This window comes from Lithobates pipiens, unplaced genomic scaffold (assembly GCF_037356315.1).
Source record: "Lithobates pipiens isolate NorthernLeopardFrog02 unplaced genomic scaffold, aLitPip1_a1.2 Scaffold_22, whole genome shotgun sequence".
In the NCBI taxonomy this organism is placed as follows: Eukaryota; Metazoa; Chordata; class Amphibia; order Anura; family Ranidae; genus Lithobates; species Lithobates pipiens.
Window position 1 is genome coordinate 143,618,154 of NW_027507784.1, and position 12,480 is coordinate 143,630,633.

A 12,480-nucleotide genomic window follows, 5' to 3' on the forward strand; every position below is an offset into this window, starting at 1 on the left:
GCTTTCTGAGAGAGCCTTGGCCTGGGAAAACCCTCTATGGAAGATGAAAAAACCAGTTGTCTTGAGTTACCCTGAGTTTGTGGCTTCCTTTAAAAGGGTATTTGATGTTCCTGCATGCTCCGCTTCTGCTGCCAAATGCCTCTTGTCCATCAAACAGAGTACGAGAAGTGTTGCTGATTATGCCATTGAATTCTGTACACTGGCAGCAGAGGTTGCCTGGAACAATGAGGCCATTGTGGTTACTTTTTCTCATGGTCTCTCAGATATCATCAAGGATGAGATAGCAACCCGAGATATACCCACTGAGCTGGAGAAGTTGATCACATTTGCCATCCTCATTGACTCCAGACTCAGAGAAAGACTCTCTTTTAGGGAGCGCTTGCTGAAGCCTCCTGTATATTTGTCTCCAAGCTTTGCAGTCCCACCCTTGCCTCCCTCACCTCCCATGCCTCATGGTACCAAGTCGGTCAGTGAAGATAAACGCATGCACTTGGGCTTTACGCGTCTCTCTGCAGATGAGAAAACCCTTAGGAGGAGGGAGAGATTGTGCCTTTATTGTGGCCAGGCAGGTCACTTTTTGAAGTCTTGTCCTACCCGTCCAGGGAACACCCGAACCTTGAGGTCATGTCACGGACAGACCATACGTGGCGTTGTTTAATCCTCAGTTATCCAGGAGGATAAGCCCCTGGTTTTGGTTACCCTTTCTTGGGCTGGTTCGTCCATCAAGATACAGGCTCAAATCGACTCGGGGGGGGGGGGGGGGGGCTATGTCTTTTCTTTTTCAATAAAAACGACTCTGGGGCTACAGGCCTGTTCATTGATGCTGCCTTTGTATCAAAGCACTAGATTTCACTGCAGCTGCGTGACACTCCACTTGCCATTGAGGCTCTTGACAGGAGACCTCTACACCCTGTCCATTTGACTCATGAGACTGTTCCATTGTCCATGGCCGTAAGGGCTCTTTACCATGAGATAATCCAATTCCTAGTTATTTCCTCACCTAAGTTTCCACTGGTAATTGGTTATCCTTGGTTACAGAGGCACAACCTCTCTTTTGATTGGCTCCGTGCTGAAGTTCTCTCCTGGTCATTACAATCCAGTAAGACATGCTTCCAGAAGGTAGCCAAGGTCCTGTTTACCTCTTCACTCTCCTCACTGCCAAAGGAGTACCGTGATTTTAGCGATGTCTTTGACAAAGGTCAAGCCGGTAGTTTGCTTCCACACTGGTCATATGATTGCACAATTGACCTTCAGCCTGGTGCCATACCCCCCTTGTGGCCGGGTTTACCCTTTGTCGGTCTTGGAGGATAAGGCTATGGAGGAGAATGTTGCAGACGCACTTTCTCCAGGTTTCATCTGCAAATCCTCATATCCTGATGGTGCTGGTATCTTCTTTGTGAAGAAGAAGTGGTGATCTGAGACCTTGTATTGATTATAGGGGTCTCAATCGTTTCACAATTAAGAATGCCTATCCGATTCCATTGATTATGTAGTTATTTGACCACCTCAAGGAAGCAACTGTTTTCACGAAGCTTGATTTAAGAGGGGCATACAATCTCATGAGGATTAAGGAGGGCGACGAGTGGAAAACTGTGTTTAATACCAGAACAGGCCAGTAGGAGTACCCTTTGGCCTTTGTAATGCCTGGCAGTTTTCCAGGAATTTATTAACAATGTCCTCCAAAATTTTTTGCAGTTATGTGTGGTGGTTTATCTCAACAATATCCTCAAGTCCCTGGAGAGCCACCACACAGATGCCTGTCATGTACTTAAGAAACCAAGAGAGAACAATCTCTACTGTAAATTGGAGAAGTGCGAATTCCATAGTGAACAGGTTAAATTCCTGGGTTATATAATTTCCACTGCTGGTTTTGCGATAGACCCAGAGAAACTTTCAGCAGTCCTACAGTGGCCCCCAACCCCTGGGTTTACATCCTCTGCAGCGTTTTCTTGGCTTTGCCAACTATTTTTAGAAGTTTATTCGTAACTTCTCATCTCTGGTCAAGTCCCTGATCGATATGACCAGAATGGACGGTAACCGTAAGTGTTGGTCTCCAGAGTCCATTAAGGCCTTTGAGAGTCTCAAGGCTGCCTTTGTTTCTTCTCCTGTGTTGGCACATCCTGATCCTACATTACCTTTTATTCTTGAGTTTGATGCTTCTGAGATTGAAGCTGGCACCCTTCTGTCTCAAGACAGCCCACCTCTGAGAGTCCTATGCATCCTTGTGGCTACTTTTCCAAGAAATTGTCGCCTGCGGAGTGCAATTAAAAGATTGGTGACAGAGAACTGTTAGCGATCATTTTAGCCCTGAAAGAATGGAGACATCTCCTCGAAGTTACCACTGTGTTCTCATTCTTACCGACCATAAGAATCTCACATTCTTGTCTGAGGCTAAACGTCTCTCTCCCAGAAGGGAACGATGGGCTCTTTTCTTTCAGTTTCATTGTCTCACTCTTACCCGGTACTAAGAATGTAAGGAATGACGCTTTGTCACGACAATTTTCTACCACTTCTACCAGTCTCGCTTCTCCTTTGGATGACAAAATTCTTGAAGCTCAGGTTCATGCTCCTCCTGAGAAACCTTGTGATCGCTGCTTTGTCCCAGAGAGTCTCCATACTGCCGTGCTCCAGATTTATCATTCTCCCAAGGCTGCTGGCCAACCTGGGAAGAATAAACTCTTTTGGGCCATTTCCCAACAATTCTGGTGGCCTAGTCTATGTGCTGATGTAACTGTCTTTGTAGCTACCTGTTCCGTGTGTGCTCAGAGTAAGACTCCACGACACCTTTCAGTGGGCCTCCTATAACCCCTACCCAATGGAGAGAGGCCACCCTGGACCCACCTGTCTATGGATTTCATTGTGGAGTTACCCATTTCCTAGGGCAACACAGTTATCCTTATGGTGGTTGAACAGTTCTCAAATATGTCTCATTGTGTTCCACTTAAGAAGTTCAATTTTTGCTCGGAAGGTCTTTTGCTTACATGGGCTACCCAAGGTGATTGTCTCAGACAGTGGTAGTCAGTTTGTGTCCTGATTCTGGTGAGCCTTTTGTGCACAGTTGGGAATTCAGCTTGCTTTCTCCTCTGCTTATCACCTGCGGTCTAATGGGGCCACAGAACGAGCCAATCGGTCCTTGAAACAATTCCTATGTTGCTATATTTCTGACCATTATAACTGGTCACAACCCTCCTTGTTGCCTGACTCATTTGTTCTGCAGAGTATTCCTGCATTAGAGGAGCATCTCCATGGTCTTCGTTCCACTTGGGCACAAGTTCAGGAGGCTTTGGGACATGCTAATGATAGGTACAGACTCCATGCTGACTGCAGACACCTGCCTGCGCCTTCCTACCAGGTTGGGGACAGAGTCTGGCTATCATCTCGCAATCTCCAACTTCATGTTCCCTCTCTGAAGTTCGCACCTCAGTTTATTGGGCCTTTCCGTACTCTTTGCAGAATTAACCCAGTGGTTACGCATTAGACCTACCTTCTAATGTGCGTATCTCAAATGTATTTCATGTCTCCTTATTAAAACCTCTGGTCTACAACCGCTTTACCACCTCGGTGCCTCATCCTCATTCTGTACAAGTTGAGAACAATGAGACAGTATGAATTACAGTCCATTGTTGACTCCCATAGGTTCCTTGGGCACATACAGTACCTTGTGCATTGGAAAGGGTACGGTCCGGAGGAACGCTCTTGGGTCTCATCATCGGACATACACACCCCTGTCCTCCTGCGTGATTTCCATAGACATTTTCCCTTGAAGCCTATTGGTCCTCCGAGGGGGAGGGGTCATTGAGGAGGGGCTGTTGTCAGGGCTGGGCTCAGCCCTTCCTTCTCTGAGCTGGCTGATCTGGAACTTCCTTCTCCAGCCACGTACTGTTCCCAAGGGTCCTGGGGTTGGAAAGCCATGGCTTACAGAGTGATGCATGTCTTCCTCTTCTTCGAAGCCTATGAAAGTGCCAGAATCCTCCTCCTCATACTCCTCCCCTCTCTCCTCTTGTGTGTTCTATGACATAGGAATGGATGGTGTCTGGATAAAGTGGGCCTTGAGAGGAAAGAAAGTCCTTCTCTTCCTGCTGCTCTGCCTCCAGTGCCCTGTCCATAATGCCACGCAGAGTCTGCTCCAGCAGGAACACAATGGGGATTGTGTCACTGATGCATGCACTGTCACAGCTCACCATCCTTGTGACCTCTTCAAATGGTGACACTACAGTGCATGCCTAGTTAATGATCAGCCATTGGGGTGGGAAAAAAAAGCTGAGGAAGTCTGAGCCTGTGTTGATGGCCCTCTGCTGCATGTATAGCTGCTGCAGCATTGCCAAATTCGAGTTCCACTTGGTAGGCATGTCAGAAATCAGGCGGTTTATGGGCAGGTGGAATTGCCACAGAATTTCAGCCAACCGAGCACTGGCTGTGTATGACCGCCTGAAATGGCTTCAAACTCTTCTAGCCAGCTTTAGCACATCTTGCAACCCTGGGTACGTATTTAGGAAATCACCACCAAATTGAGGACATCTGCCAGGCATGGCAGGGTGGACAGGAGGTTTTAGCCATTATCACAAACCACCATTCCTGGCTCCAGCTGGTGTGGTGTGAACCACCGCTGGGTCTGTCCATGCAGAGCTGCAAGAATCTCTGCTCCTGTGTTGTTCCTGTCCCCTAAACACATCAGCTGAAGCACTGCATGGCACCTTTTAGCCTGACTCATTGAATAGCCTTTTGAACACTTACGGGGTACCTGATATGACAATTCTGCAGAGGAGGGCATAGAGATGGAGGGGGAGGATGTGGTAGAGCTCACAGGTCTGGCATCATCTATATGGCGTTAAACTGGCGGTAACGCACACACAGAAGTAAATGACGTTAAACTGGCAGTAACACACAGAGAACGATATGGCGTTACACTGGCAGTAACACACACAAAATTATATGGCGTTAACCTGACAGTAACTCACACAGAACTATATGGCATTAAACTGGCAATAACGCATAAAAAACGATATGGCACTAAACTGGCAGTAATGCACACAGAACTATATGGCGTTAAGCTGACAGTAACGCACACACAACTATATGGCGTTAAACTGGCAGTAGCACACACAAAAGTAAATGGCGTTAAACTGGCAGTAAAGCACACAGAACTACATGGTGTTAAACTGGCAGTAACACACAAACAACTATAAAGCATTAAACTGGCTATAACGCACACAGAACTATATGGCATTACACTGGCAGTAATGCCCACAAAACTATATGGCGTTAAACTGGCAGTAACACAAACAGAAGTAAATGGCGTTAAACTGGCAGTAACGCATACAGAACTATATGGCGTTAAACTGGCAGTAATGCACACAGAAGTAAATGTAGTTAAACTGGCAGTAATGCACACAGAACTATATGGTGTTAAACTGGCAGTAACGTACACAGAAGTAAATGGAGTTAAACTGGCAGTAGCGCACACAGACGTAAATGGCAATAAACTGTTAGTAACGCACACAAAAGTAACGCAATCAAATAGACGATTTTCAACCGTCACTACACTGACGCTATCTGAACTGTCCTTCCTCTAGCTATACACTAATTTTTAAAGATTGCTGACACAGTCTCACTACACTACACTGAAACTATCTGAGCTGTCCCTACTCTACACTAATGTTTGTATGAATGACATGGTCTCACTACACTACAGTGAAACTATCTGAGCTGTCCCAACTCTTACTGCACACTATGCAAAGCTGAATGATGGTCCTCCTCACTGCACTCACACTATCCCTAGACTGACACTAAATGTATATTCTACACTGACAATTGAAGCAAAGTTTAGCACACTAACTAATAGCACTGAACGGAGCCCTGTTCTATATCTCTCTGTGCCAAAATCACACTGAATTAGGTTGCCATTGAAAGAATACTTTTATATTGTGGGGCGGGAATGAGCTATGACAGTGTCCAATCATGACTCTGACAGTGCTCTGTGCCCTGATTGGCTGAAGCTGTCATTGCTTCAGCCAATCAAGTTTTGCAACGCACTGTTCAGTGCCGCAATGCGTTGTGGTTGGTTTGGAGGCCGAACAAACGGTCAAACCACCAGTTTGTTTGGATGTTCACCAAACAACAAAAGTTTGGCCCGAACTAATGCTCAGCCCAAACCGTTCGCCAATCCCTACTGTCAATCAGAGACAGATTACATGTAACTTAAATGTTGTGTGTATCTGTGACTAATGTAGTAATTTTCCTAGTACAAAGTGTGTTTATTTGTCTTGTGTAGTAGGAAGTTTTTTCAATCAATTTTGATACTATATAATATATAGAGGACATGATAGTTTTTAGTGCCACACAACCTGTGCTATTAGCTCATAGAAGACAAAAGGTATAATATATTGGAGTTGCATGATTGGGGAAACTCATGTAAGTCTTAAAAGGTACATCACTGAAATATTTGCCAAACCTAACATTTTTTTGTGACTTTTACAGGGAAGGGAGATTTGATTGGCTCAGATAATCTCAATAAAAATCGGGTAATTAAAACCAACGCCAACGTAAAATCACTAACGTACTGTGACCTGCAGTACATCAGTCTGAAAGGTCTGCGAGAAGTTCTTGAACTCTACCCAGAATATTCCCACAAATTTATCTCTGAGATCCAGCATGACCTCACCTACAACCTCAGAGAAGGCAGCGAGACAGACGTGAGTTCAAACTGCCTTTATCAACATTCTATTAGTGTTGTTGCACTAGTACTTGCACTTGTAGTTGATCACTTTCAGGAATGTGACCTGTAAATTTTTGGACATTCAACACTTGGAAGTTCCTTTTGATACCAGCACAATGCTACAGTGCTAAAATACTTTTTGTCAGCCTGGCTTTTTCCCCTCCCCAGAAGCATGCCCTCACTCTTCCTTTGGTCAGCATAGGTGTGCTGGGACACTGTGATTGCCCCAGTGCTGTCACAGGATGCTAGGGAAGGAAAAAATAAATTTGATGCTTACACAGGACTCTCTTGCATCATTCCCAGTTCGTAAACAGAGCGGTGGGGGAGTGAGTAAGAATATGCTGCTGGTTTTAGCTAAGTGAACCTTTTACTTTGCCTTGCATGGGAAAATGTGTTTGTAATAGGGCTGGACTGACAGCTTTGTAAAATTAAATAAATCTTACTTCAAAGGAAATAATGCTCAAGAAGATCATGACACTCAAGTATCCTTTTCAAATGTTTATTAAACAAAAGCATCAGGTGAAGTCAACCAGTTTTGAAGGAAATGCCTCCCCATTCGCCAAGGCTAAAATAGTTAGTGTGATCAAACTCATGGTGAAACAAAATTAAGTGACCTGTATTGAGGCTTGAGTAAGACTGTTAAGACAGATCAAATTGGGAACAACCAGTAGCTACCAGCTCTGAGGAAGGGGGAGACATTTCCCCCCAAAACACGTTGGCTTCACCTGATGCTTTTGTTTAATAAACACTTTGAACAAACATGTCATTACTTTTTTACTGGGTGCTCCTCAACACCCACGCTTGTGTTAACCTATGTGATGGTCTAGAGTCAGGCTCAGAGGCAAGTAGCTATAGCAGTAGAGAGACATCCATTGACTGGATAAGTACAAAAGCAGGTCACTCTGGAGGATGACACAGACTAACCCGAGGTACAGAGTCTAAGTACTAACTGGTGTTTACCAGAGCTCCTGATGGTGGAGGTTTTTTCTGCATGTTAGTACAAGGTTGCGGTCCTCAGGATTGCCTCACAAGGAGGTGAACAATCCAGGGTCCAGTAGTAGATATAGCAGGTAGGGATAAACAGAAGCATAGTCAGTAAAAATCCAAAGGTTGGTACCAAGTGGTAAAAAAAGATATGGAAAACAGCAGGAGTGACAAGAGCAAAATATTGGCTGGGGAGAACACAATAATCTGACAAACAGGAAGTGCAGAGATATGGCTTAAATCAGGAAGTTCATGGGAGGAGCAAAGAGTTCAAGGTTCAGCAGGAACAAGGCAAAAGGCGTGATTTTCCAATAGATCAGAGAAGGTGCTGTCCAGCATCACATAGGGCTCAGCAAGAAGAGACTGGGGTCCTGACAACGTTTTGCATGGGCAAAGGAAAGGTTACATTTAAACCAATCAACTACCAACATTTAAACAAATCTGTCCCAGTCCCATAGGTTCATGGCTTTGCCTGTATACAGAGCATCAACAATTCTCCAACTTGAAATGAAGTCATTCATTCAGCTGCCTTAGCACACCTCAGTGGGCAGTAGGGCCCATGGAATTTTACAACTGAATGGCAGGGAAAAGGACTTAGTTTCAGAAGAGAGTGTGACTTTATCTTAACTTGTCAGGAAGTTAAGGCTCTGTGTGCAGGTGTGGCCCTCCAGGGGTCCCCACAGGGACACAAGAATTGATTTGAAGACTAATGCCTGGTACACACGATGAGATTATTGGACAAATGATCTTCCTTTTTTTTACATGCTAATCTCATATCGAAAATGAAGAGTTTACTAAAGTTATGAAAATTGCCTTAAAACAGAATAAAGTTTCGGAAGTGATGTAATGTGTTGTATTGTATTTTCGAAAGACAACTGTACCGATTAAACCAAAATCTTTAATTTTATAAAACAAGATCTATAGATATTCTCCATCAATCAGAATTCATGATTAATTATGGCAGGAATCACAGTTCCTTAAGTGTTTATACCAGGGATATGCAATTAGCGAACCTCCAGTTGTTTCAAAACTACAAGTCCCATCATGCTCTGCCTCTGGGTGTCATACTTGTGTCCGTCAGAGTCTTGCTATGCCTCCTGGGACTTGTAGTTCTGCAACAGCTGGAGGTCCGCTAATTGCATATCCCTGGTTTATACCATAGGTCCTTCTTAAATGGGTAGGCAAGATGAGGGATAAGTCACTTTCAGTTTGAGTTATTAATTTCTGTAAACACCAAGATTTTTCAACAAAGCATGTAAGTATACCCTGCAAACATATGGAGACGAGCCTAAATCCCCATCTGCTGCTTGGAATTGAGAATCCACATTATTTATTTGACATATCTAAAAAATATATATATATATATAGGGCTCTGCCTCATTGATCAAGTACAATCTTATAGACGGTACAGTACAGAGATCACATTTAAACACAGAGCAAGGTGTACAAGTGTGTTTGGTCATTAACCCACTTCCTGACCAGGCCATTTTTTGAGATACAGCACTGCGTTACTTTAACTGACAATTGCATGGTCGCGCGACGTTGTACTCAAACAAAATTTATGTCCTTTTTTTCCCCACAAATAGAGCTTTCTTTTTGTGGAAACATAAAAAGACTGTCAATTTAAAAAATATATATATACACTACCGTTCAAAAGTTTGGGGTCACATTGAAATGTCCTTATTTTTGAAGGAAAAGCACTGTACTTTTCAATGAAGCTAACTTTAAACTAGTCCTAACTTTAAAAAAATATACTCTATACATTGCTAATGTGGTAAATGACTATTCTAACTGCAAATGTCTAGTTTTTGGTGCAATATCTACATAGGTGTATAGAGGCCCATTTCCAGCAACTATCACTCCAGTGTTCTAATGGTACAATGTGTTTGCTCATTGGCTCAGAATGCTAATTGATGATTAGCAAACCCTTGTGCAATCATGTTCACACATCTAAAAACAGTCTAGCTCCTTCCAGAAGCTACAAGACTGACCTTCCTGTGAGCAGATTGAGTTTCTGGAGCATCACATTTGTGGGGTCAATTAAACGCTCAAAATGGCCAGAAAAAGAGAACTTTCATCTGAAACTCGACAGTCTATTCTTGTTCTTAGAAATGAAGGCTATTCCATGCGAGAAATTGCAAAGAAATTGAAGATTTCCTACAACGGTGTGTAATACTCCCTTCAGAGGACAGCACAAACAGGCTCTAACCAGAGTAGAAAAAGAAGTGGGAGGCCGCGTTGCACAACTAAGCAAGAAGATAAGCACATTAGAGTCTCTAGTTTGAGAAACAGACGCCTCACAGGTCCCCAACTGGCATCTTCATTAAATAAATGAATAAGGAAGGCTATCACTCCATTTTGCAACGCCATGCCATACCCAGTGGACAGCGCTTGATTGGAGCCAATTTCATCCTACAACAGGACAATGACCCTAAACACACCTCCAAATTGTGCAAGAACTATTTACAGCAGAAGCAGGCAGCTGGTATTCTATCGGTAATGGAGTGGCCAGCACAGTCACCAGATCTGAACCCCATTGAGCTGTTGTGGGAGCAGCTTGACCGTATGGTACGCCAGAAGTGCCCATCCAACCAATCCAACTTGTGGGAGCTGCTTCTAGAAGCGTGGGGTGCAATTTCTCCAGCTTACCTCAATAAATTAACAGCTAGAATGCCAAAGGTGTGCAATGCTGTAATTGCTGCAAAAGGAGGATTCTTTGACGAAAGCAAAGTTTGATGTAAAAACAATGTTATTTCAAATACAAATCATTATTTCTAACCTTGTCAATGTCTTGACTCTATTTTCTATTCATTTCACAACGTATGGTGGTGAATAAGTGTGACTTTTCATGGAAAACACAAAATTGTTTGGGTGACCCCAAACTTTTGAACGGTAGTGTATATTTTTTACTTTCTGCTTTAATACATATCCAAAATAATCGAAAAAAATAATTTTTTTCATCAGTTTAAGCCAATATATATTCTGCTATATATTCTTGGTAAAACAAAATTGCAATAAGCATATATTGATTGGTTTGTGCAAAAGTAATAGCATCTACAAAATAGGGGAAAGATTTAGGGACTTTTATTATTTATTTATTTTTTTACTAGTAAGGGCATTGAGTCAGCTGGACCCGTGGGTGAGCTCCCGTGATGGGCGGTAGGCGCGCGCTCGCAAAATCAGTGCACGGACCAATGTACTGGTACAGCAATTCGTGCAGTGGAGCCAACTTGCCGCAGTATAACTGCAGCGGCTGGTCTGCAGCTGGTTGAGAAGATAAACCAGTTGGGACTGCATCTGGTTGCTTTTGGTTATTAGGAAACAAATGATTAACTGTGATATCTGAGTTTTTTCAAGGTAGAGCTTTCTGTGAAGCTTCAGGAGGGATCACCCAGAAGCCGTAAGGAAAAGACAAGAGTGGAAAGGAGAGAAGATGTTTGGGGGGGGGGGGTTCTTTAATGGGTTATAGACATCACGCTCTATTCATTGACAATGAAGTGTGACATGCAGTATGTGAGATAAAGACCGTGGTGAGGATGGTTGATTTCTGAGGTCTATGCAGGTTCCCATGAATTTGAGAGTAATAGGGCAGTTTGTAAAGTTTGTGAAATGTATTCATTCAAGCCAGGCCAATCTGTATTGTTGTTCAACATTTTTTAGGGACACCGTGAGGTTTTCCAGTTCTCTGAAGGTAAGGGGGTTGTTGTCTTACCAGAAGGTGGGCATGCATGCCCTAGCTACGTTAAGGAGTTTAATGGTCAGGTATGATTTGTATCCAGCTAAGGAAAAGTTATTTAGGTGCAGGAGACATGGGGTTGGTTCTTCACCCAGGTTAGTAGTTTTACATTTTTTCAAGATATTCCAAAAGGGATAAAGTTTCTTGCAGTGCCAGAAGGTGTAAAGTAGCACCATCCGAACAGATGACGTAGGCCCAAAACTTTGGAGGTTTACATTGTAGGTTTAGTAATCTGCATGCTGCTTGCTGCTACCTTGATAAAAACTAGCTTTTATTAAAATGTTACAGTTGTCTGGTTCATAATTATATGAATATGTTTAAAGCAGAGTTCCATGACATTTGGCATGTCATTTCTTTGGGGGGGAGTGGGTACTTAGTTTAGAGTGGGACTTCCTGTCTTACTTCCTCCTTCCTGCTGTTGGCCGCCTAGGTGACTCCTCCTTTCCCCCTAGGTGGCCCCTCCCTCTCTGCAATCTTCTGGGACACGTGACAGGTCCCAGAAGATTGCCTGGCCACTAGCAGAGCGCAGAGCGCAGTGTGCCCCCGCTCGCGAAGCCAAAAGCTGTCACGGCCATGTCCCCACAGTGGCTATAACGGCGCCCGGGGGAGAGGAGGGGGAGAGGAATGAGGCTCCGGGCGGTCGCATTGCTGGACCGTAGGATAGGTGAGTGTCTGTTTATTTAAAGTCAGCAGCTAAACTTTTTGTAGCTGCTGACTTTTAATGAACGAAAAAACGTGTGGAACTCCACTTTAATATGTGATAAAACTGCTTAAGCTTTTTCTCCAAATTTAAAGTATAAACTGTAATGTGGGGGAGGGAGAGTATTCTGAGAACACAGTGCAATGTGAATTGAGGTGTTGAGAAAGAAGCATAACCAAAAAACTTAGTGAAGTAAATTTAAGGTTTTATTATACAGTAAATGTAAATATAGTTGCACTGCTCCTGATCTCACAAAAAATCCACTTTTAATGAATAATCCCTTCCCTCAGCAAAACTGCACCATATCATTATGGATCCATTTGCAAATGGAGCGAAGAATTTAGT

At 43.5% G+C, this 12,480-nt stretch overlaps 1 protein-coding gene across 1 annotated transcript in view; it reads left to right on the plus strand.

Annotated features, from left to right (window-relative positions):
* Nucleotides 1-12,480, plus strand: part of LOC143924231 (voltage-gated delayed rectifier potassium channel KCNH8-like) — a 712,305-nt gene that overhangs the window by 639,058 nt on the left and 60,767 nt on the right. Inside the window, exon 11 of the mRNA XM_077448423.1 lies at nucleotides 6,478-6,692. Within this exon, the coding sequence (XP_077304549.1) occupies nucleotides 6,478-6,692 (215 nt within the window). The remainder of the gene's footprint in view (nucleotides 1-6,477; nucleotides 6,693-12,480) is intronic.